Source organism: Panicum virgatum, chromosome 5N (assembly GCF_016808335.1).
Source record: "Panicum virgatum strain AP13 chromosome 5N, P.virgatum_v5, whole genome shotgun sequence".
NCBI lineage: Eukaryota > Viridiplantae > Streptophyta > Magnoliopsida > Poales > Poaceae > Panicum > Panicum virgatum.
The window spans coordinates 38440759-38467783 of NC_053149.1; the positions used below are offsets into that span (position 1 = coordinate 38440759).

Here is a 27025-nt window from a genome sequence, read left to right on the forward strand (position 1 = left end):
CTAGCCGGGAGGCACCTATTTTCGTTGTATATCCAGATCCAGTCGAGTCATCTCAAGACAGCCTGGATTTCATCACTAATGCGCCGGCAAAAATCCAACTCAAGTCCTGCCAAAGTCATACTCTCGCAGAACTACTCGGTAACCTTCGAGAAGTTGCCAGCATTGATGATTTCCCATTTCAACACGGTACTACCCTTATAACCGAGAGGGAAACGGTTTCCGGGCAAACTGTCCTAGCTGATTACGAATTAGATCTAGAAAGCTTCTCTCCCAAACGTTTGGTTTCGGTGATCAACCAACAAGCCGGAGGTGCTCCTAGCCAGCACGATCCCAATGAAGCTTTGGATCAGATTTCAGAAGACAATTTGACACAAGACGCTCCATGAGATGAGGATGAAGCTACTCGCATAGCTCGCAGGGCAAGAAATCAATGTAAAGGAGAATGCAGGGTTCGAGCTGCCGAGCAAGCTCGCCTCCCCCCGCATAACCCCAACAATGAATTCAACAACGTCGCGGATCCAGTCTTCAGAACCCCAATCGCCGCAATGACAGAAGCAACCCTGTGGCTCATGCAGATGCCTCAAAACCCGGAGATGGAACGTGTCATACACCTTGCTAAAAACACTGTCAAACAACTCGAAAGACAAAACCCGTTGTCCTCACTTCATGGCACCCGGTCGAGGGCCACCGCAACAGTCATACCTCAAGCAAGCCGTACTTCTGGAGGCCATCATCGTCAACAACAGCTAGATCAGCAAAATCAAAGAAACCAGGAGGACCAGGAAGTCGCAAGCTTTCATCGCCTCAGGGGTGGCCTGCCACCGGCAAACCAAGCTCCTGGGCCTCAACCAAGTCGCAACAACTACCGCGGGTACAACATGGAAGAAGTAGTTGATTCCATAGTGGACGCACGGGACATCATCAACGCAAGATGCATATCGTAGCTTGCAGACAACTCCGATCGCTTCCAAGCCCTCAGCAGAGTCTTCGACAACATCGAGTACCCGAAGGACTTTAAGCCCACGAACATCCAGAAGTATGACGGCAAGCAAGACCCTGCTCAATAGTTACATTTATACTCGACTGGTATTAGTGTTGCAGGAGGAGACACCAACACCAAGGTCTTCTACTTCCCGATGGCCCTGGATCCCGCACCCCTCACGTGGCTTGAGAGCTTGGCACGCGAGTCCATACACTCATGGGATGATCTCAAGAAAGCCTTCATCGACAACTTCCAAGGGTCGCTACCTTGAGTAGCTACTCGACACGCCTTGTCTATGTGCAAGCAGGAGCAAGGCGAATCGATCAGATCCTACATCAAGCGCTTCTTCGACACAAGAGCCACCATCCCCAACATCGCCGATGATGACGTCATCGACTACTTCCAGGGCGGCACTACCGTCCAGTCTCTATACCGTGACTTGAGCCACAATCGCCCCAAAATGGTAGTAGAGCTACGCGACATGATGCAGCGCTGGGTAGACGAAGAGGAGCAAGAGCGCAGCCACTTCCAACGACGTAACAATGACAACAATGGGAAGCGTCACAACGATCGTGGAGGCCCCAGCAACTAGCGGGATCCTGCGCGTAAGCGCAAGCCTGACAGTACTGTCGGTACCATGGATCGCAGTCCGCGTGGTAAGAAGGGTGAAAAGCCGCAGGACCAGTTCGACAAAATCCTTCATAACAAAAGGTGCCCAATCCATCCCAAGAACAACCACTCGATGTGCGAGTGCACGATCCTGCGCAAATCCTTCCAGTCGACACCTCTAGATGCTCCTAAGAAGAAGCAGAACAAGGATGACGAAGATGACAAGAAAGACCCTGATGGGTTTCAACAGCCACAAAATGTCGCCAATGTCATATTTGGAGGGGATCCCAGCTTCTCCAAGATAGCCTAGAAGCTTCTACTCAGAGAAATCCTTTTAGTTGAGCCATCAATTCAGATGCCATTAAAATACAGCGAGGTCCCTATCACATTCTCCAGGGAGGATCAATGGACCAGCTTCTCTGAACCCGGAATGTTCCCTAGTACTCGACCCAGTCGTCCAAGGGTCCAAACTCACTCGAGTACTCATTGATGGCGGAAGCGGGCTCAACTTGATCTTTGCAAGTACATTGGCTAAGATGGGTCTCAACTACATGAGTCTGCTCACCCCAAGCAAGGCCCCATTCTACGGCATCGTTCCCGGAAATTCTTCTACACTGATCGGCTCGGTTACCCTTTCGGTCATATTCGGTACAGAACAAAACTTCCGGACGGAGTACATCAAGTTCGAAGTAGCCAACTTTGAATCTTCCTACCATGCCATAATGGAAAGACCTGCGCTGGCTAAGTTCATGGCAGTACCACACTATGTGTACCTGCTCCTCAAGATGCCAGGCAACACAAGAGTACTCTCCCTACGAGGAGACCTCCTCAAGTCCTTCGAGTGCGACAAGGAAGCAATAGATCATGCTGCCACAATCCGAGTTCCTAGCCCCGTCAGCGAAATACTTGCTGCCGCTATGGAACTCTCACTCAAGAAGGACTCAACGCCATCCAAGAAATCAAGCCAGTTGTCAGTTAAACCAACCAGTGACATGGGCACCAGGACTATACAGCTACAAGAGGGAGATGACTCCAAAACTGCTATCATCGGAGCTGGCTTGGGCGACAAATAGGAACTCGAGCTCGTCAACTTCCTTAGGGCCAACCGAGACGTATTCGCGTGGAAACCAGCGGATATGCCAGGAGTGCCCAAGGAGTTGATCGAGCAAGCCTTGAAAGTCGACCCCAAAGCCACACCAAAGAAGCAGCGTCTACGGCGTTTCTCCCCAGACAAGTGAGAAGCCATCAAGAAGGAGTTGGCGAAACTACTCGCTGTAGGGTTCATCAAAGAAATCTACCATCCCGAATGAATGGCCAACCCTGTGCTTGTCTAGAAGAAGAACAACAACGAGTGGAGGATGTGTGTCGACTACACTGATCTAAACAAGCATTGCCCAAAGGATCCTTTCGGGCTACCCCTCATTGATCAAGTAATCGACTCCACGGCAGGGTGCATCCTGTTATCCTTCCTCGACTGCTATTCAGGCTATCATTAGATCGCTCTGAAAGAAGAAGACCAAATCAAGACGACATTCATCACTCCTTACGGGGCATACACCTACAAGACCATGTCCTTCGGGTTGGAGAACACTGTGCGACATACCAGCGTGCGATACAGCTATGCATCGTATACCAGCTACACCGCAACGTTGAAGCCTATGTTGACGATGTTGTCGTCAAAACCAAGACCCAGGATCAATTCATCACTGACCTGGTGGAAACCTTCAACAGCCTCCGAAAATTCTGTTGGAAGCTCAACCCAACTAAGTGTGTCTTCGGCGTACCCTCTGGAAAACTACTCGGATTCATTGTCAGCAACCGAGGAATCGAGGCCAACCCAGAGAAGATCAATGCCATCATGGCTATGGACGCCCCAGCTACCATCAAGGCAATCCAGAAGCTCACTGAACCAGTTCTTGTCCAGGCTTGGTGAACGGGGCCTGTTGGCACTCCTTAGCCTAAACGAATTACTCCGCAAGCGCACAGAGACCGATGTAGCTTTCACCTTGGAGTATTCCAGGGTATTGAATCCACGGGGAATGATAAAGCACGTCCAAACCTAGAACTAGTTCAACCGGACCCACCAGGGAAAGAGAGGTAAGTGCGCAGAGGGTCTAACGTCGGTTAGACAACTCATTACCCAGAAGACTTGCAACTAAACTATCTTGATCTGCTTCGGCAGCCTAAGCGAAGAGCTCAGACAGGGGTGAGAAGGGGCCCAACATACTTTTGGCAATCCTACTGCTATGAAAACACACGAACATGGTGGACTACAAAGGACGGACAGGGCTGTCACCACCTACCGCCTACCACTGCGGTACCGTGGGGTGGAACAAAACCCTATGTAACTAACCAAGTCTAGGCACCGCACCTAACACTATCAAGTTACGTACTCCTGCCTACCGGCAAGACAGAAAGCACTCTCAAATAAGTAGAACTTTCTACTTACGCAGACTAGGGATCCCGCAGATCAAAGACAGAAAGTAAACAAGTAACTGAGGTAAAAAGGAAGACTAGCAAGATACTGACGAGAGACGAGGAACTTCACTCCGAAGATGCTTCATTCTTCTGAGGTGGCTTACAAAAGTGGATTAAGGCCGAGAGAACTCGACACCACTCCTTTACTTTGGCTTTCGCCAAGACTCTCACCTCACACTCTCCCTATTCTACTAAGATGGACTACATCTTGCTTGAGCTCTTCTCTTCTCCAAAATGGTGTGTCTTGAATGAGGGGTGGAGGCTCCCTTTTATAGTGCTTCCAAGGCGGTTATCACAAGGTCGCCTACACTTCACGCAAAGAGGTCGGCGTCGTAACTTCCACGCGAAGGTTGGACACATGGCGTGACAAAGTCAGGCCTGCCATCCTCCTATAGGCTGGCCGGCCTAGGATTCATGCCATCTATCCACCGCCTTCGATTCGACGCTCCAGATGCTCCCTAAACTTAGTCCGGGCGGCCTGGCTCTATAAGCCTTTCGGCCCTCTATTGCACTGACACACTCCTCAATGGCTGGGGATCACTCCTGGATGAGTAGTTATCTTGTGCTCTGATTATGGCACAGAATTCCTCCGTTTTGCCTAAGGGTTCAAGCCTTCTGATTCCAACTTGTGCATTTTGAGAAACTACCTATTGGAATGGCTTGATTTTTCCCTCTGTATGATACTGGTAAAATCTCATGCCAAGATTCCACAGAAAGTATGCCGGTCGGCCGGATTCGGGCCTTCTGGTCCAAACAGTGTCCGTTTTGGGTCAATTTTAGATATGTTGTTCCTGAGATCAAATATGCACCAAAACTTGTGGAACTCATTAGTAATAATGGTTATGGTATGGTTATGACCTATATTTCAAGAAATTAGGTGGAGCGTTGTAACACCCGGTTTATAAAAGAACATAAACCGAGCAATCATATACGCGCCAGGATCAAGTCACACGTATATACAACAGAATGAACAGTATATCATAGCACATATCACGTAAAAAGATATAATAAAGCGAATACGAATGTTATTTATTACAATAATGACAAAATGTCTGATACAGCGGAAGCGAAGTACAAAATACGATAAAGCTCTCCAAAGCTGAAGCAGGGCGCCACAGGGACGTCGACTGGGAGACGAAGCACCTAGAAGTCCTCGTAGTCCTGGTAGCGCTGAGCGAACTCCCTCGCGTCGGCAGGAACTGAGCAGCAGTAGCGTAGCCAAGAGGAAAAAGTAGAGAAGAGGCAAGGGTGAGTACACAACTTGTACTCAACAAGTATAACACAAACTATGAGGCTCTAGGCTGGCTGACTCAACTGCATTAGCTTTTAAGTGTTGGCACATTTTTATTAAAACTATTTACTACGAGTTGATGAATTACCATTAACCCAGTTACATAGTAATTAATCAAGATTAACCATGTTTCTACTGAGAACCAAACTGAAACCAAGCCACCAAGGTAACCCCGAGAAGCACCTCCCTCGTCGGAAAGAGATAACTTCACTAATCAAAAGGAGGATCTGGGCCGCTCATAACCGTGAGCACGGCTAGTATACCAGTTTTACACTCTGCAGAGGTTGCACATCTTTACCCACAAGTCGTGAGCTACGCCAGTTGTTCATCACACTTCCTTAGGTGAGATGGCTAGCGACTCACTACGAGGCCTTTAAAAAGAATCTCGTTGGTAAGGCGTAACCGCGAGAGTTAGGTCGGCGACGATGGGGCCCACCTCCAGGGGTACAAGCACAGGAGCGCAATCCAAGCACAGACCAAGCCGGAGGAGCAGGGACCATTGAAGCTTACTACTCTTGCCCCGCAGGTAAGTTACTCCAAACCAAAAAGATCTAGTTATTACGCCAAGTCTATCCCATTCTAGCCTTGTGGTAGCGCTGTTGTCCCAGGTTGTCGCTCTATGAACCGGTCCTTATGGAGAGTGGCCAACCAGGCAGTAAGCACCGTGCTGGCCCCCTAAACCATGTTTCTAACAAAAGCCAATTTTAACGAGAAGTGAGCCACTCAAGCCACACAGAGTGCCACTCTCAGAATTAAGTTCAAGTAAAACATTAATCAATTTAATTAAAAAGGACCAGAGTGTGTTATAGCGCAGCAACCTAGCACAACTAACCAAAATGCAACCCAAAGGTATATATAAAGGATATAAACTGGCTAGGAAATCCTTAAAGGCATACAGTATTAAAATGCAGTATGAAATTGTATTTAAAGATGATAGGTTGTTCATGTTATACTTGCCTTCCTCGTACTGCTCCTGCTGCTGCTCGAACTGCTCGGAAGAAGGCTGCTCCTGGTACTGGTACTGGGGCTCCTCAGATGGATCAACGTCTACTCACGAACACATGGCCAAAACAATGCACGAAAATAAGCATACAAGCAAACACTAACAAAAACTAAGAAACAGTACATCAATACATAAAAACAGCGCACAAAACTACTCTAGAACTATTCTACGCGTTACAACGATCGCATGGATATAAAGAACGCTAAAAACGGAGCTAAAACGCATTTTCTGGGCTAAAAACAAGTCCTAGGGGCTTATTTGTAAGAAAACTGAAGTTTCAGGGGTTTTTCTGCTAAAACCGAGGGCTGAAACGTAAATAAACATTAATTCTGGGGTCTAACTTGCAAAAAGAACTAACCTGGACGGCGGGTTCAAAATCTACAAAGCTCAGGGGCTAAAGTGTTAAATTATGGGCCTGACTGTAATTACTTTTGAAAGGCATAGGACTGCGGGTTGATTACTCAGAACTCGGGGGGCTCTTTAGCAAAAGGGTAAAGCCGAACCGGTATCTACGCTTATGGGCCGTTAGATCGGAATCGGGTGGTTTGGATCTAAACGCGGGGCGATCTAATCCCAGCCACAGGAAACGGATCCGACGGCCAGGACGGCTCGGTCGCGTGGGGGCGGCGCGGCTCGCCGGGAACGCAAGCACCGCGGCGGCGCATCGTCAAAGAAGTCCGAATCCGGCCTTCCCGGGGTGGACTTGAGCGGGGCTTGGGTCTAGAAGCAACTATGAGGCATGCGTAGGACACTGGGGTGCTCAGGCGAGAGGATTCGGGGCTCGGGACGTGGGTGCGGCGGCGCAGGCGGCGAACCTCGCCGGGGCGCGGCGTGCAGGGTCCTCGGGAGCGGGCTAAGGGCTAACCAACGAGCGTAACAAGTTCAGGGGGATTCACTGGTGCTCACCGAGGTGCGGGTCGGCCGGAGCTGCAGTGCTGAAAGGGCGGCGGCGATGACCGGCGATAGCGCAAGATCGGTTTCGCGGAGGGGGTTCGGTGCGGCGGTCCTCCTAGCGTCTGGATCCCACGGGTGGGCTCCTGGAGTTCCTGCGAACGCGTGCAGAGGGTCAGAAGGGCTCTAAGATGGTCGGCGGCGAGCAATTGCTCAAAGAACTGATCAACTGCGGCGGCGGGTCCGTGGCGAAATCCGGCGCGGCGAGGAACGAGAGCGGGAAAAACGGACCTTGGGAGCTTCTTGAAGTCAAGGTGGAGCAGCTGTGGGGTTCTAGAAGGTCTAGAAGGCGGCGGGGTAGCACGGCCGCGGCGGAGCGGGGAACTCTGCCCCGGCGGAGCAAAGGGAGCGTGACGCAGGGGTATGGTGGCGGCGGTGGCGTTGCGAGACGGGACGCAGGGAGCCGCAGCGTCAATTAAAGGAGGCGGACGGGGTTTGGGCGTGCGTGCTCCCTGATGGAAGGTCGGCGACGATCGCGGGCACATCGCGGTGAAAGTGGATCTCGAGCAACTGTCCAGCGTGATCTCGGCTCCGGTGTTGAAACTTCTGGAAGGCGGGACGGGGTGCGTGGAGGCTGGCCGGTGGGTCTGCAAGGTTGGAGCGGTCCACTGGGCAGCGGAGAAGCGGCGCGGGCGAAGTGGAGCAGCGCATCCCGGCGCGGGGCAGACGAGGGAAGGGGACGGTTCTGCCCCGTGGGCCCGAGCTGTCAGCGGCGGAGTGGGAGAAAGCGTTACGCGGGCTGACGCGCGGGATCGGGCCGGGGACGCTAGGCGGAGGCAGGCCGCGGGGCGGACCGGGTCGCGAGCTGGGCCGTGTGGTGCGGGTGGAAGCGGCCCAAGCGGGGAAGAGGCTGGATCGGAAGAAGGAGGGGAGTGGGCCGCGGCAAGGGTTGGGCCGACTTAGGCTGCTGAGATGGGCTGGGCCCATGCGGGAGAAAAAGGGCCACGGGCAAGGGATGGGCTGGACTGGGCTTTCTAGGGAAAGCGGGCCGGGGAAGAGGATTGGACTGGGCTGAGGTGGGTTTGGGCTGGGTTTCTAGATTTGGGTTTGGGTCTTATTCTTTTCTATTTCTAAACCAAACAAAGTTTGAATTCAAAGTTGAGTTTGAATTCAAACCACACTCAAATAGAATTATGCACCAGCATGAATGCAACAAAAATTTAAACCTATGATAAATTTTAATTAATTAAGGAACAAAAATTAGATTAAATGCCAACTAAACACAATAAACCTTAGAAAATTGAATAAAGCCAATTAATTTATTAATAAATACTGAAATTTAAAATTAGGGTGTTACATACCCTACCCCCTTAAAGAAATCTCGTCCCGAGATTTAGCTGGGCTGGCTAGCAAAGAGATCTGGATAGGTCTTCTTCAACTCATCTTCTCGCTCCCAAGTAGCCTCAGCTTCACTGTGATGACTCCACTGAACTCTGCACATCTTAATGCGCTTGTTCCGAGTAACCCTCTCTGACGTCTCCAGAATCTTCACCGGATGCTCAGTATAAGTCAGATCCTCCTGGACATCTACTCCATCCAGGGGTGCCTGCTCCTCGGGTACTCGCAGACACCTCTTCAGCTGAGATATATGGAAGACATCATGAACTCCTGAGAGGCTGAGAGGTAACTCCAGGCGATAAGCAACTTCGCCTTTCCGCTCTAGCACCTTGAATGGCCCCACATAACGAGGTGCTAACTTCCCTTTGACATTAAATCTGCGGATTCCTCTCATCGGAGACACCTTCAGATACACATAATCACCAACACTGAAAGTCAGGTCTCTCCGTTTGCCATCAGCATAGCTCTTCTGCCTGCTCTGTGCAATCCTCAGATTTTCTCGCACAGCCTGAACCATCTGCTCTGCATCATCTATGATCTCAGGGCCAAAGAGCTGCTTCTCACCGATCTGATCCCAATAGAGAGGAGTCCTGCACTTTCTGCCATACAATGCCTCGAATGGGGACTTCTTTAGACTGGCCTGATAGCTGTTGTTATATGAGAACTCGGCAAAAGACAGGCACTTATCCCAACTAGTACCATACTGAATAGCACAAGCTCTCAGCATATCCTCCAACACTTGGTTGGTTCTCTCTGTCTGCCCGTCTGTCTGAGGGTGATAAGCCGTACTGAAACGCAGCTTCGTATCCAACGAATCATGAAGCTGCTCCCAGAACCGAGAAGTGAACTGAGACCCTCTGTCAGATATGATCTTCTTCGGCACACCATGCAAGCAGACAATCCGAGAGATGTACAACTCTGCAAGTCTAGCACCGGAGTAAGTAGTGTTTACTGGAATGAAGTGAGCAACCTTCGTCAGACGATCCACTACTACCCAAATGGAGTTGTACCCTTTCTGAGTACGAGGCAATCCAACAATGAAGTCCATAGTGATTTCCTCCCATTTCCACTCTGGAATCTTCAAAGGCTGTAACAGACCTGCTGGCCTCTGATGCTCAGCCTTGACACGCTGACAGGTGTCACAAATAGCCACGTACTCTGCCACTGAACGCTTCATCCCATACCACCAGAAACGTTCCTTCAGATCATAATACATCTTCGTGCTGCCCGGATGAATAGAGTAAGCTGTATCATGGGCCTCACTCAGAATTAACTTCCGAAGATCATGCACATCAGGCACGCAGATCCGGTTCTTGTACCACAAGGTACCCTGATCATCCTCTCTAAAATGAGGAGCCTTGCCCTTCTTGAGCAACTCACGAATCTCCTGCAGCTTCTCGTCATCTTTCTGATGCTGCCTGATCTCTGACTCTAGAGTCGGTACTGCCTCAAACGCTGCACTCGAAGTATGATGCAAGAAGCCCAGACTCAACTGCTCGAACTCCTCGCATAACTCTGGAGGCATCTGGAAAGCCACGGCCATGTTGACATAACTTCTTCTGCTCAAAGCATCTGCTACAACATTGGCCTTGCCCGGATGATAGTGAATCTCCAGATCATAGTCCTTGACCAACTCTAGCCATCTTCTCTGCCGCATATTCAGCTCATTCTGCGTGAAAATGTACTTGAGGCTCTTGTGATCAGTGTAGATATCACACCGCTGCCCATACAAGTAATGCCTCCAAATCTTCAGAGCATGCACAACTGCGGCTAACTCAAGATCATGAGTAGGATAGTTCAGCTCATGCCGGCGTAACTGCCGTGAAGCATAAGCTATCACTCTGCCCTCCTGCATCAGAACACACCCAAGACCATCCTTCGAAGCATCACAATATACGGTGAACCTCTTCGTCTGGTCTGGCAGAGTCAGGACTGGCGCCGTAGTCAACCTTTTCTTCAACTCATCAAAGGCCATCTGACGCTCATCAGTCCATACAAAAGCCACATTCTTCTCCAGCAAAGAAGTCAAAGGCTTCGCGATCTTGGAGAAATTCTCAATGAACCTCCGATAATATCCTGCTAAGCCCAAGAAAGATCTGACTTCCTTCACTGTCTGCGGTGTCTCCCACTCGAGTACATCCTTCACCTTGCTTGGATCAACAGCAATGCCTCCCTGAGAGATAACATGACCGAGGAATGGAACCTCGTCAATCCAGAACTCGCACTTGCTGAACTTGGCATACAGCTGATGCTCTCTCAATCTCTACAATACGAGTCTCAGATGCTCCTCATGCTCTTCTTCTGTCTTGGAGAAGATCAGAATATCATCAATAAAGATCACCACGAAGACATCTAGATAATCCATGAAGACCATGTTCATCAGATGCATGAAGAAAGCCGGGGCATTAGTCAGGCCGAAGGACATGACCGTATACTCATATAGCCCGTACTTGCAGGTGAATGCCGTCTTCGGAATATCCCCAGGGCGGATCCTCAGCTGAAAATAACCCGAACGAAGATCAATCTTCGAGAATATACGAGCACCTCGAAGCAAATCGAAGAGATCCTCAATACGGGGCAGTGGATGCTTGTTCTTGATAGTAACTGCATTCAGCTCACGATAATCCACACACATCCTCTTCGAGCCATCCTTCTTATCTACTAGCAGCAATGGAAAAGCCCAAGGAGAGAAGCTGCGACGGATATAGCCCTTGGCTAGCAACTCATCAATAGTTTTCTTAACTTCTTCATGCTCTATAGGTGCCATACGGTAGGGCCGCTTTGCAATAGGAGCTGTGCCAGGCAAGAGATCAATACAAAACTCAATGGCGCGTTCAGGCGGCATACCTGGCAGATCATCCGGAAAGACATCCGGGAATTCAGACACCACGCGAATACCGTCCGTGGGTCTAGCCTCCATCTGATGAAGAAATCCCGAAGGCTCTACTGCACTGATAACAACCTCTTGGCCACTGGAAGCTGATAACAAGACTGTCCTCTGAGCACAATCTATACGAACTCCCCATTTGGCCAGAGTCTCCATTCCCAGAATGACATCAATGCCCTTGGTGTCTAGCACCATCAGATCAGTACAGAACTCTACTCCCCTCAAAGAAACACTGACTCTCGGGCAGTAAGTATGAGACCTCAACTGTCCTCCCGGTGAAGATACTAACAGGCACCTCTTTAATGTGCTAGTATGAATACCATGATGCTCGACAAAAGACTGAGTAATGAAGGAATGCGTAGCACCAGTATCAAAAAGCACTGTAGCTGGATATGAATTAACCATGAACGTACCAATAACCACGTTGGGAGCCTCGGCCGCTGACTCGGCCGTCACGTGGTTCACCCTGCCCTGTGCTGGCGCCCTGGGCTGAGCTGGGCGCCCCTGCTGTCCCGCCTGCGCCTTCCGGGGGCAAGCGTTGGCGTAGTGCCCCGGCTGGCCGCAGTGAAAGCAGGTGCGTGGAGGTCCCTGAGCCTGCTGTCCGGTAGGAGCTGCCGGACGTGGAGCCTGCGCTGCCGGTGGAGCAGAACGAGCCGGAGGTGCCGGTAACCTCGGGCCCTGACCTGCCTGCTGCTGTCGAGGCGGGTACTGCTGCGGTGGCCTCTGCTGGTACTGCTGAGGAGGCCGGTACTGCTGCTGGTACGGCTGAGGCTGCTGGAGTCGTGGACGCGTGTTGCTGCCTGAAGCAACGGGGACAACCTTCCTCTTCTTGTCCTCCATCTCCAGGTGCTTACGCTCAATGTTGAGCGCACTGTCAACCAGATGGTTGAAGTCGTCGAAGCGGAGGTTGAGCAGCGCGTACTGGAGGTAGTCCTCAAGACCCTCCATGAAGTGCTCCTGCTTCTTGCGGTCATCCGCAACCTCGGCAGGGGCGTAGCGTGCCAGCTGAAGAAAGCGATCACGATACTCCGTGACCGACATAGTCCCCTGAATTCACAGACAGATAGATATCGAAAGATTAACTCAAGATTCATAGGGATAGGACAAGGGGGCATTAGCTCAAAAGAAACTGCTGAATGATTATATTTAAGATTACCTGCTTCAGTGCAAGGAACTCCTTCTGCTTCATCTTCATAACGCCCGCGGGGACGTTGTGACTGCGGAAACGCTCCCTGAACTGGAGCCAGGTGAGAGCCTCGCGGTCGTGAACTGGGTGGGACTCCCACCAGTCCAAAGCTGCCCCTCGCAGCTGTCCTGCTGCGTACAAGACGCGCTCACGATCATCGTACTGGGCGATGTCCAGCTGACGCTCCACTGCACGGAGCCAGTCGTCAGCCTGAAGAGGGTCGGACGTGTGAGAGAACGTCGGCGGGTGACCCCTCAGGAACTCAGCACGCCTGTCGCGAGGCTGCGGCGGTGGAGGAGGCGGAGGCTGAGTGTGAGCGTGCTGGAGAGCCTGAACAGTGTTGTTCAGGGTAGCCATCATCTGCATCTGGAGCTGGAAGTACTGCTCCGGAGTCAAGGGCGGAGGCATAGGGATTCCGGTACCCTGGTTGTTCTGACCCTGCTGCTGGCCAGAACCGAAACCGGTGCTCCTGGTGTTCACCATCTGATTTGAACAAAAGATTTCACGAGTAAGGATATTGCAAGAATAAATTCAGATGGATATGATAACTCTTTGCGGAAAAAGACTCAGCCATGATAAAGTAGACAGGATAGAGTTGACTGTTTTACCCCCAACGATCTAACTCATTTTATTAATTAGTTAACTTTAACATCTGAGTGATTTTCTTTAAACAAATTTAAACTACTAAGCTATGCAATCATTCAAAAATCCAAATCAAACATGTAGCATAATAACAAGCAGACAATTTTCACGACTTAGCCGAGTTTAGCAAAAGACTCGACTAACACAACGCGTCGCGGAACGTGCTATCGTATTATTATAAAAAGGTCACCTAGCTATGCTCATGGTGGTCAGATGACTGATTCAGGCCAAAAACTACGAAAGCTATTCTTCAGAGAGAAAAATCAAGGCAGAAGGGTAAAAGGTCAAAGAAGTCAAGGGGTATAATAGTAAAATAGTTTCAGCAGACAAGGATTGGTGAGAAGAAGTCCTAAAACTCGACCAGTTCTATCTAGGCTTCGTCCTACAGTCGATATGGCTCTGATACCACTCTGTAACACCCGGTTTATAAAAGAACATAAACCGAGCAATCATATACGCGCCAGGATCAAGTCACACGTATATACAACAGAATGAACAGTATATCATAGCACATATCACGTAAAAAGATATAATAAAGCGAATACGAATGTTATTTATTACAATAATGACAAAATGTCTGATACAGCGGAAGCGAAGTACAAAATACGATAAAGCTCTCCAAAGCTGAAGCAGGGCGCCACAGGGACGTCGACTGGGAGACGAAGCACCTAGAAGTCCTCGTAGTCCTGGTAGCGCTGAGCGAACTCCCTCGCGTCGGCAGGAACTGAGCAGCAGTAGCGTAGCCAAGAGGAAAAAGTAGAGAAGAGGCAAGGGTGAGTACACAACTTGTACTCAACAAGTATAACACAAACTATGAGGCTCTAGGCTGGCTGACTCAACTGCATTAGCTTTTAAGTGTTGGCACATTTTTATTAAAACTATTTACTACGAGTTGATGAATTACCATTAACCCAGTTACATAGTAATTAATCAAGATTAACCATGTTTCTACTGAGAACCAAACTGAAACCAAGCCACCAAGGTAACCCCGAGAAGCACCTCCCTCGTCGGAAAGAGATAACTTCACTAATCAAAAGGAGGATCTGGGCCGCTCATAACCGTGAGCACGGCTAGTATACCAGTTTTACACTCTGCAGAGGTTGCACATCTTTACCCACAAGTCGTGAGCTACGCCAGTTGTTCATCACACTTCCTTAGGTGAGATGGCTAGCGACTCACTACGAGGCCTTTAAAAAGAATCTCGTTGGTAAGGCGTAACCGCGAGAGTTAGGTCGGCGACGATGGGGCCCACCTCCGGGGGTACAAGCACAGGAGCGCAATCCAAGCACAGACCAAGCCGGAGGAGCAGGGACCATTGAAGCTTACTACTCTTGCCCCGCAGGTAAGTTACTCCAAACCAAAAAGATCTAGTTATTACGCCAAGTCTATCCCATTCTAGCCTTGTGGTAGCGCTGTTGTCCCAGGTTATCGCTCTATGAACCGGTCCTTATGGAGAGTGGCCAACCAGGCAGTAAGCACCGTGCTGGCCCCCTAAACCATGTTTCTAACAAAAGCCAATTTTAACGAGAAGTGAGCCACTCAAGCCACACAGAGTGCCACTCTCAGAATTAAGTTCAAGTAAAACATTAATCAATTTAATTAAAAAGGACCAGAGTGTGTTATAGCGCAGCAACCTAGCACAACTAACCAAAATGCAACCCAAAGGTATATATAAAGGATATAAACTGGCTAGGAAATCCTTAAAGGCATACAGTATTAAAATGCAGTATGAAATTGTATTTAAAGATGATAGGTTGTTCATGTTATACTTGCCTTCCTCGTACTGCTCCTGCTGCTGCTCGAACTGCTCGGAAGAAGGCTGCTCCTGGTACTGGTACTGGGGCTCCTCAGATGGATCAACGTCTACTCACGAACACATGGCCAAAACAATGCACGAAAATAAGCATACAAGCAAACACTAACAAAAACTAAGAAACAGTACATCAATACATAAAAACAGCGCACAAAACTACTCTAGAACTATTCTACGCGTTACAACGATCGCATGGATATAAAGAACGCTAAAAACGGAGCTAAAACGCATTTTCTGGGCTAAAAACAAGTCCTAGGGGCTTATTTGTAAGAAAACTGAAGTTTCAGGGGTTTTTCTGCTAAAACCGAGGGCTGAAACGTAAATAAACATTAATTCTGGGGTCTAACTTGCAAAAAGAACTAACCTGGTCGGCGGGTTCAAAATCTACAAAGCTCAGGGGCTAAAGTGTTAAATTATGGGCCTGACTGTAATTACTTTTGAAAGGCATAGGACTGCGGGTTGATTACTCGGAACTCGGGGGGCTCTTTAGCAAAAGGGTAAAGCCGAACCGGTATCTACGCTTATGGGCCGTTAGATCGGAATCGGGTGGTTTGGATCTAAACGCGGGGCGATCTAATCCCAGCCACAGGAAACGGATCCGACGGCCAGGACGGCTCGGTCGCGTGGGGGCGGCGCGGCTCGCCGGGAACGCAAGCACCGCGGCGGCGCATCGTCGGAGAAGTCCGAATCCGGCCTTCCCGGGGTGGACTCGAGCGGGGCTTGGGTCTAGAAGCAACTATGAGGCATGCGTAGGACACTGGGGTGCTCAGGCGAGAGGATTCGGGGCTCGGGACGTGGGTGCGGCGGCGCAGGCGGCGAACCTCGCCGGGGCGCGGCGTGCAGGGTCCTCGGGAGCGGGCTAAGGGCTAACCAACGAGCGTAACAAGTTCAGGGGGATTCACTGGTGCTCACCGAGGTGTGGGTCGGCCGGAGCTGCAGTGCTGAAAGGGCGGCGGCGATGACCGGCGATAGCGCAAGATCGGTTTCGCGGAGGGGGTTCGGTGCGGCGGTCCTCCTAGCGTCTGGATCCCACGGGTGGGCTCCTGGAGTTCCTGCGAACGCGTGCAGAGGGTCAGAAGGGCTCTAAGATGGTCGGCGGCGAGCAATTGCTCGAAGAACTGATCAACTGCGGCGGCGGGTCCGTGGCGAAATCCGGCGCGGCGAGGAACGAGAGCGGGAAAAACGGACCTTGGGGGCTTCTTGAAGTCAAGGTGGAGCAGCTGCGGGGTTCTAGAAGGTCTAGAAGGCGGCGGGGTAGCACGGCCGCGGCGGAGCGGGGAACTCTGCCCCGGCGGAGCAAAGGGAGCGTGACGCAGGGGTGTGGTGGCGGCGGTGGCGTTGCGAGACGGGACGCAGGGAGCCGCAGCGTCAATTAAAGGAGGCGGACGGGGTTTGGGCGTGCGTGCTCCCTGATGGAAGGTCGGCGACGATCGCGGGCGCATCGCGGTGAAAGTGGATCTCGAGCAACTGTCCAGCGTGATCTCGGCTCCGGTGTTGAAACTTCTGGAAGGCGGGACGGGGTGCGTGGAGGCTGGCCGGTGGGTCTGCAAGGTTGGAGCGGTCCACTGGGCAGCGGAGAAGCGGCGCGGGCGAAGTGGAGCAGCGCATCCCGGCGCGGGGCAGACGAGGGAAGGGGACGGTTCTGCCCCGTGGGCCCGAGCTGTCAGCGGCGGAGTGGGAGAAAGCGTTACGCGGGCTGACGCGCGGGATCGGGCCGGGGACGCTAGGCGGAGGCAGGCCGCGGGGCGGACCGGGTCGCGAGCTGGGCCGTGTGGTGCGGGTGGAAGCGGCCCAAGCGGGGAAGAGGCTGGATCGGAAGAAGGAGGGGAGTGGGCCGCGGCAAGGGTTGGGCCGACTTAGGCTGCTGAGATGGGCTGGGCCCATGCGGGAGAAAAAGGGCCACGGGCAAGGGATGGGCTGGACTGGGCTTTCTAGGGAAAGCGGGCCGGGGAAGAGGATTGGACTGGGCTGAGGTGGGTTTGGGCTGGGTTTCTAGATTTGGGTTTGGGTCTTATTCTTTTCTATTTCTAAACCAAACAAAGTTTGAATTCAAAGTTGAGTTTGAATTCAAACCACACTCAAATAGAATTATGCACCAGCATGAATGCAACAAAAATTTAAACCTATGATAAATTTTAATTAATTAAGGAACAAAAATTAGATTAAATGCCAACTAAACACAATAAACCTTAGAAAATTGAATAAAGCCAATTAATTTATTAATAAATACTGAAATTTAAAATTAGGGTGTTACAAGCGTTGGCGGCAAAAATCATCGATATCGACCGCCAACACACCCCCACAGCCAGACTTTGCTCGCCCTGAGCAATAGGGTCGAAAAAGAGCGAAGCCTGGTTTCATGAACTCAAAGAATGCATAAGATTTATTTCTAAGCTTTCCTCATACCTTGGATTCTGGTAGCTAACACCTTCACCTTTGAATATTGATCCTCAGAACAACTCGATGGAGAACATGATTCACTTCCTTTTCTCTGTACTTGGAGGTTTTGCAAGATTTTCAAAAACAGGAGGCATGCTCTCATCTCTTTCAACCCACTCTTAGTCTCTCATTTTGTGTCTGAACCTCACTAAGGTCTTTAGAGAAAACCACTCCTACATTTAGAAAGGCTTTTGTGTGGCTCAAGGTAGGGATGAAATTGCATATCTTCCTCATTTATTTTGCAAGATCAAAGATCTTGTCTTTGAGAGATCATGTCATCTTTAGAACTTGGTCATGTGCATATGTGTGCGAGGGATGAATGTCCTTTTGAGTGGTGTTTGACTTTGGCTTCTCCATCCTTCCCCTTTGTCCTCTTTTTTTTTGCTCGAGTAAGATTGTAGGCTCACTCGCTTTTTTTTCATTTTCTTTTTAGGGGGCTGGAGAGCTTCTAGTGAACCACTTTTGTTGGACTTTATTGATGAACGTGCACAGTGGATGACCAAAGTACTTGATGATCATGTCATTTCTCGAAAGGCAACGATGTTTGATCAAGCTCAAAATGTAAAAAGATAGCTATGTGGGTTCAAATCTATTCATGTATGGCTATGGATAGGACTTGTATGGTTGAAAGTAAATGAGAGTTGCCTCTTTTTTGCCTTTTAAAGAAAAACTCCAAGACTTCGAATTAGAAAGAACATGTCTCTCATTTTGTCATATCATGAGGGTCAATAAACAAAAGTTCAAGTGATCCTATCATGCAAGTTCCAAAGGTAACAAGTACTCACATAAGAAATAAAACTTAGTCACCTTTGGAAGCCATGTGTGAATACATCTCTTCCATGAGTTTCATCCAAATTTTATTTTATTTCATTTAGAACTGAAAATCTGGAAGGAAAAGAAGGGTGGGGTTGCAAACCTCCATGACGAGTTGTACATGTAGATGTTTAGGCACGGGTGTAGTCTGGCTACCTGTCTTGAGTTGCATCAGATTTTGCTCAACTTCACCAAGGAGTTCATCTCAATGATGTTCATGATATTCATCTGCGCACTTGTTGAAAATATCAGAACAGGGGGGTTGGTTGGTACACAAACATGTGTACCAACCAACTAAAGCATAAGCATGATGCATTTTTATTTTAGTTTATTTCAATTTAATTTTTTTTCAAACATAACTGGGCGCTACTAAAACAAAACTTGAAAAATAAACTTGCGCCCTGTTGACGCTTCTTAAAGCGCCAATTTACATACTGCAAGCGCACGGATCGTGTAGATTTTCTCTTAGAGTATTCCCCTAAGGTTTATCAATCCACGGAACAAGTGTATTACTATGCTTAACTAAGCACTAATGATGTTGGTAAAAGATCTATATTGAGTGTATGAGTGTGAAATAGATCTAATCTAACCAATCTAATCTAATCTAGACTAGTGAGCAATGATAGATGTGTGCACAAGATATGAAGAGAATTTGTCCATAGGGTCTAGGATCACTAGAGATGTAATCGCCAAGCAACGAAGAACGGATCTAATCTACTAAAGGTGTGTTCCAAGATCAAAACCTTTCCCTCCCGCATACTGTCACTACACGAGGATAATCAGTAACGAATCAATAAGAACACGATAGTTGATGTAATCTAAGTAAACCATGCAAGAGCAAAGCAAACCCAAAGCCAAGTCGCGAACTATTAGGCATCAAAGCATCATCAACAAGAATCGTGATAGAGCAATCTCATAAAGGATTCGGCAATTACAACTCAAGATCTCCATAATGTAAAGGGTTCAAGGGTAAGAAGATTTAGAATGGTGGACATGTGCAAAGGCATACAAAAAGATTGACTTCAAGGCACAAGCATCGTCCTCGTTGTCGGATTGCACATGGTTGGAATTGAGGATATTGTTCTCAAACAACAAGGTGATATCTCTTTGCACTTCTCTAACCATAGAATCCCTTCATTTGTTCTTTTTTTCCTTCTTGTTATTATTATTATTTTTTCTTTTCCTTCTTTCTCCCGAATTTTTCTTCTCTTTTCTGAACCTTTTCATAGGACACTTTCTATAAAACATAGATAGGCAAATCTCCAAAGTGTCTCCCTAAATTTTTAGAGCCCGAACCGAGACCAGAAAGGCCTAAGCCGGCCGGCTCAGGAGGTGTAGGCCGGCCAGCCTGGGGCTTTCCCAGGTCGGATTCGGTCCATCTTTCGAATACTCCTTCCTTTCTTCATCCCAAAATTATGTTTTGACGTGGGCTTTCCCAGGTCGGATTCGGAATTCTCTTTACTGAATATTGACGTGGCTAGCAATTCAGAGATGAAAAATACGGACACGATCATTGCTCGAAATTAAAAATCCCAAGAGAAAGAAATCCTAACTCAACTCAATGCACACCCAATGGTTATGGTGGAACGAATATAGCTTTTGGATGATAGGATTTTTTCTCTCAACTTGTCAAGAACTTGATCAACCTTATGTTTGTAGGGGTTTTATTATTTTTATGAAATTAAAGTCCTCCAAATCATGCTTTACTCGCAAGCGTAATCAAAACCAAGCGCTAGATCAAAGCTCAAGTGTGGGTATTATCATGAACGAATAATTTACTAAGTTCCACAAATAAGATTTAAATTTCATGACAACGCTCGTGAACAATTGCTTTAAAGAAAATAAAGTAAAACTGAATGCATAAATAAAATTGCACGATCCAACAAAAACAAAGACTCTTTTTATTTTGTTTTCATGACTCAACACTAATTTAAGACTCACTCTCACACATGCGAAAAATAAAGCACACAACTAGACTATGACTCTCACACATGCGGAATTAAAGACACGTACACGACGAACTTTCGAGTAACAAAGACTAACAAAACTCAATCTACGAGCCGTCACACCTTTCCCCCCATGCTTAGATTATGTGGCGTCCTCGTCGCAATGATATAAAAGATGGGTGTGACGCTCGTCGGTGTTCTCAACAGCACCTAGGGCAATTGCATCTAGGGCGCCCTCCTCCTCCTTGCTTTTGTAGATCACCGACCATACCGAATAACTTCCTTATGTTGCGGACAAGGAAGTTGTAGTCTTTTTCGGCCATTGCCAAGATGGGGCTAGGTGTCTTTGGCGTGGGGGTGTCGGGCGTCAAGCCCCTCTCCTCAATCTCCATTGTTGCAATCATGGCTCTTGCGCTCGCTAGACCGGCCATTGTCGAAGTCTCTCACGAGGTGGTGGTGTAGATTGAAAAGTATGAGAGAATAGATCTAACCCGCGCCTCTATTTAAGTCCCGAAAAGACTTGGACGAGAAGTCCAAAATATCTTCGGTTTTGGCATACGAAATCTATAAGGCACAGGTTTGAAATTTCCTTATCTCGCACCTACCAAAAATCGAGACCGATTCGCATACGAGAAAGCTCAGGCCGGCTGGCCTAGGGGTATTGGGCCGGCCGGCCCAGGGGGTTTTTCAGCCCACTGGACTCCAACTTTTTCCAAGGTGCTCACCAATAAATTAGAAGCCTATGTTTTACTCAAAGTTCGTCCAGAATAAAAATAAAACTACGAAAATAAAATCTAAAAGAGAATATTTACAAACTTACCTTGCTTAACGTTGTTAGGCTTGACGTTCCGGTTCCTCCTCCATGGTGTATATGTCGATGTAATGAAGGGGCACGACGTCGGGCTCCAAGAATACCTTTAGTCGCTGTCCATTCACCACATAGTGGTCGCCTTTCACATCCATGATTGTCACCGCTCCCGTGGGTGAAACTGAGTGTACGACATACGGTCCATCCCATTTGCTTTGCAATTTTCCTTTGCCAAAGAGTTTGAATCTTGAATTGTAGAGTAGGACCTTGTCTCCTTCTTTTAATTCCTTGTTTTGTAATCGCTTGTCGTACCACCTCTTCATCCTTTCTTTGTAAATTGATGCACTATTGTACGCTTTCAATCTTAACTCCTCCAATTCGCTTATTTGGATTCTCCTTTTAATTCCAGTGGCTTCCGCATCAAAGTTCATCTCCTTCATTGCCCAATACGCCTTATGTTCTAGCTCAACCGGCAAGTGGCATGTTTTTCCATAAACAAATTGATAAGGAGTCATACCAATCGGGGTTTTGTGTGTCGTACGATATGCCCATAGTGCATCATCTAGTCTCTTCGACCAATCTTTTCCTCCTTTTACCACGGTCTTCTTTAAGATATCCTTCAATTGCTTGTTCGAAGTTTCCGCTTGTCCGTTTGTTTGGGGGTGATAAGCCGTGGACACTCTATGTTCAATTCCCAATTTCTTCAACCATTTACCAAAGTCTTTGCCCGTGAAGTGTGTTCCTCCGTCGCTTATCAATATTCTCGTGACGCCATATCGAGGGAAGATTACCGATTTAATCATGTTTATGGACTCCTCCGTTGATGCCTTCCGACATGGCATAGCTTCAACCCACTTTGAAACATAGTCCACCATCACCAAAATATGCTCAAATCCATGTGAGTTCACAAATGGTCCCATGAAATCGATTCCCCAGACATCAAATAGATCTATTTGCAAGTTGTAGTTCAATGGCATGGCATTCCTTTGCGAGATATTCCCCGTCCTTTGGCATTCCGGACAAGTCGAAACAAATCTTTTCGCATATTCATGCATCTCGGGCCAATAAAATCCACTAGCCCATACCTTAGCTTGAGTTCTTAAGTGCCCATAATGTCCTCCATATCCAGACGAGTGACACTTCCTTAGAACTTCTTCACGTTCCTCCCTTGGTATGCATCTTCTTAGGACTCCATCTTCTCCATATCTATATAAGTATGGTGGATCCCAATAGTATTTTCTTCTTTCTGTGATCACTCTTTTCCTTGCATTCTTGTCCAAGTGATCCAAGGGCATCCCTTTTATTGCCCTTATTATTTCATTCATCCAACTATCTTTGTCGAGAATTCTATATAGGTGATCATCTCTCATTTGATCCTCAATCGGTTCTTTTCCACCATCTCCATGGTTCATCCTTGATAGGTGGTCAGCCACAACATTTTCTGCCCCTTTCTTGTCCCTAATCTCCACATCGAATTCTTGTAGCAATAGGATCCATCGAATCAAGCGTGGTTTAGCATCTTTCTTGGACAAGAGATACTTGATTGCCGCATGGTCGGTATAAACTATCACCTTTGAATTTACTATGTATGATCTGAATTTTTCGAACGCGAATACCACGGCAAGCAATTCTTTCTCCGTTGTTGCATAATTAAATTGGGCTTCATTGAGAGTCTTGCTTGCATAGTAGATAGCATTTACCTTCTCCTCTTTCCTTTGTCCAAGAACGGCTCCTACGGCGTAGTCACTTGCATCACACATGATTTCAAAAGGTAGATTCCAATCCGGAGGTTGCATGATAGGAGCACTTATGAGGGATTGCTTGAGTGTTCGAAATGCGTGAAGACAATCACTATCAAAGATGTATTCCACATCTTTTTGGAGAAGTTGTGTCAATGGCTTGGTGATTTTTGAAAAATCCTTTATGAACCTCCTATAGAATCCGGCATGACCGAGGAAGCTCCTCAAAGATTTGATGTCCGTAGGTGGTGGCAATTTCTCCACGGTTTCTATTTTTGCTCTGTCCACCTCTATCCCTCTCTCGGAGATAACATGACCGAGGACAATTCCTTCTTTCACCATGAAATGACACTTCTCCCAATTAAGCACAAGATCCTTCGGCTCTGGGGTGTGCTCGATGTAGTTCTTTCTTTTGACTCCGAGGAGGCGCAAGGAACGCCTAGGCGCGGGTGGCTTTTTGTCTTGTCATCTCTCTCCTTCGTCTTCGTCGCTGCTGATGACGACGACCACCCTTCGGGCTTGAGCTAGCGTCTTGTTGCACCATTGAAGGCCCTTCCCTCCGACGCTCATCCGTGCTTGGGTATTGAATTTCTTCGGAGAGGCCTTCGCTTCACATCGCTTTGCTTCAACAAGGAGGGGTGTCGCACCGGTTGCCAAGATGGGGCTAGGTGTCTTTGGCGTGGGGGTGTCGGGCGTCAAGCCCCTCTCCTCAATCTCCATTGCTGCAATCATGGCTCTTGCGCTCGCTAGACCGGCCATTGTCGAAGTCTCTCATGAGGTGGTGGTGTAGATTGAAAAGTATGAGAGAATAGATCTAACCCGCGCCTCTATTTAAGTCCCGAAAAGACTTGGACGAGAAGTCCAAAATATCTTCGGTTTTGGCATACGAAATCTATAAGGCACAGGTTTGAAATTTCCTTATCTCGCACCTACCAAAAATCGAGACCGATTCGCATACGAGAAAGCTCAGGCCGGCTGGCCTAGGGGTATTGGGCCGGCCGGCCCAGGGGGTTTTTCAGCCCCCTGGACTCCAACTTTTTCCGAGGTGCTCACCAATAAATTAGAAGCCTATGTTTTACTCAAAGTTCGTCCAGAATAAAAATAAAACTACGAAAATAAAATCTAAAAGAGAATATTTACAAACTTACCTTGCTTAACGTTGTTAGGCTTGACGTTCCGGTTCCTCCTCCATGGTGTATATGTCGATGTAATGAAGGGGCACGACGTCGGGCTCCAAGAATACCTTTAGTCGCTGTCCATTCACCACATATTGGTCGCCTTTCACATCCATGATTGTCACCGCTCCCGTGGGTGAAACTGAGTGTACGACATACGGTCCATCCCATTTGCTTTGCAATTTTCCTTTGCCAAAGAGTTTGAATCTTGAATTGTAGAGTAGGACCTTGTCTCCTTCTTTTAATTCCTTGTTTTGTAATCGCTTGTCGTACCACCTCTTCATCCTTTCTTTGTAAATTGATGCACTATTGTACGCTTTCAATCTTAACTCCTCCAATTCGCTTATTTGGATTCTCCTTTTAATTCCAGTGGCTTCCGCATCAAAGTTCATCTCCTTCATTGCCCAATACGCCTTATGTTCTAGCTCAACCGGCAAGTGGCATGTTTTTCCATAAACAAATTGATAAGGAGTCATACCAATCGGGGTTTTGTGTGTCGTACGATATGCCCATAGTGCATCATCTAGTCTCTTCGACCAATCTTTTCCTCCTTTTACCACGGTCTTCTTTAAGATATCCTTCAATTGCTTGTTCGAAGTTTCCGCTTGTCCGTTTGTTTGGGGGTGATAAGCCGTGGACACTCTATGTTCAATTCCCAATTTCTTCAACCATTTACCAAAGTCTTTGCCCGTGAAGTGTGTTCCTCCGTCGCTTATCAATATTCTCGTGACGCCATATCGAGGGAAGATTACCGATTTAATCATGTTTATGGACTCCTCCGTTGATGCCTTCCGACATGGCATAGCTTCAACCCACTTTGAAACATAGTCCACCATCACCAAAATATGCTCAAATCCATGTGAGTTCACAAATGGTCCCATGAAATCGATTCCCCAGACATCAAATAGATCTATTTGCAAGTTGTAGTTCAATGGCATGGCATTCCTTTGCGAGATATTCCCCGTCCTTTGGCATTCCGGACAAGTCGAAACAAATCTTTTCGCATATTCATGCATCTCGGGCCAATAAAATCCACTAGCCCATACCTTAGCTTGAGTTCTTAAGTGCCCATAATGTCCTCCATATCCAGACGAGTGACACTTCCTTAGAACTTCTTCACGTTCCTCCCTTGGTATGCATCTTCTTAGGACTCCATCTTCTCCATATCTATATAAGTATGGTGGATCCCAATAGTATTTTCTTCTTTCTGTGATCACTCTTTTCCTTGCATTCTTGTCCAAGTGATCCAAGGGCATCCCTTTTATTGCCCTTATTATTTCATTCATCCAACTATCTTTGTCGAGAATTCTATATAGGTGATCATCTCTCATTTGATCCTCAATCGGTTCTTTTCCACCATCTCCATGGTTCATCCTTGATAGGTGGTCAGCCACAACATTTTCTGCCCCTTTCTTGTCCCTAATCTCCACATCGAATTCTTGTAGCAATAGGATCCATCGAATCAAGCGTGGTTTAGCATCTTTCTTGGACAAGAGATACTTGATTGCCGCATGGTCGGTATAAACTATCACCTTTGAATTTACTATGTATGATCTGAATTTTTCGAACGCGAATACCACGGCAAGCAATTCTTTCTCCGTTGTTGCATAATTAAATTGGGCTTCATTGAGAGTCTTGCTTGCATAGTAGATAGCATTTACCTTCTCCTCTTTCCTTTGTCCAAGAACGGCTCCTACGGCGTAGTCACTTGCATCACACATGATTTCAAAAGGTAGATTCCAATCCGGAGGTTGCATGATAGGAGCACTTATGAGGGATTGCTTGAGTGTTCGAAATGCGTGAAGACAATCACTATCAAAGATGTATTCCACATCTTTTTGGAGAAGTTGTGTCAATGGCTTGGTGATTTTTGAAAAATCCTTTATGAACCTCCTATAGAATCCGGCATGACCGAGGAAGCTCCTCAAAGATTTGATGTCCGTAGGTGGTGGCAATTTCTCCACGGTTTCTATTTTTGCTCTGTCCACCTCTATCCCTCTCTCGGAGATAACATGACCGAGGACAATTCCTTCTTTCACCATGAAATGACACTTCTCCCAATTAAGCACAAGATCCTTCGGCTCTGGGGTGTGCTCGATGTAGTTCTTTCTTTTGACTCCGAGGAGGCGCAAGGAACGCCTAGGCGCGGGTGGCTTTTTGTCTTGTCATCTCTCTCCTTCGTCTTCGTCGCTGCTGATGACGACGACCACCCTTCGGGCTTGAGCTAGCGTCTTGTTGCACCATTGAAGGCCCTTCCCTCCGACGCTCATCCGTGCTTGGGTATTGAATTTCTTCGGAGAGGCCTTCGCTTCACATCGCTTTGCTTCAACAAGGAGGAGTGTCGCACCGGTTGCCAAGATGGGGCTAGGTGTCTTTGGCGTGGGGGTGTCGGGCGTCAAGCCCCTCTCCTCAATCTCCATTGCTGCAATCATGGCTCTTGCGCTCGCTAGACCGGCCATTGTCGAAGTCTCTCATGAGGTGGTGGTGTAGATTGAAAAGTATGAGAGAATAGATCTAACCCGCGCCTCTATTTAAGTCCCGAAAAGACTTGGACGAGAAGTCCAAAATATCTTCGGTTTTGGCATACGAAATCTATAAGGCACAGGTTTGAAATTTCCTTATCTCGCACCTACCAAAAATCGAGACCGATTCGCATACGAGAAAGCTCAGGCCGGCTGGCCTAGGGGTATTGGGCCGGCCGGCCCAGGGGGTTTTTCAGCCCCCTGGACTCCAACTTTTTCCGAGGTGCTCACCAATAAATTAGAAGCCTATGTTTTACTCAAAGTTCGTCCAGAATAAAAATAAAACTACGAAAATAAAATCTAAAAGAGAATATTTACAAACTTACCTTGCTTAACGTTGTTAGGCTTGACGTTCCGGTTCCTCCTCCATGGTGTATATGTCGATGTAATGAAGGGGCACGAC

General features: G+C 48.0%; 1 protein-coding gene across 1 annotated transcript; it reads right to left on the reverse strand.

Annotated features, from left to right (window-relative positions):
• Positions 1-3492: 3492 nt before the first annotated feature.
• LOC120674780 lies at positions 3493-25056 on the reverse strand (the record flags this gene model as incomplete). The annotated part of the gene is made up of 3 exons (XM_039955903.1): positions 3493-3549; positions 21381-22181; positions 24256-25056. Coding segments are annotated over 3 exons (1659 nt in total), but the record flags the coding sequence as incomplete, so codon positions are not given.
• Positions 25057-27025: the final 1969 nt, after the last annotated feature.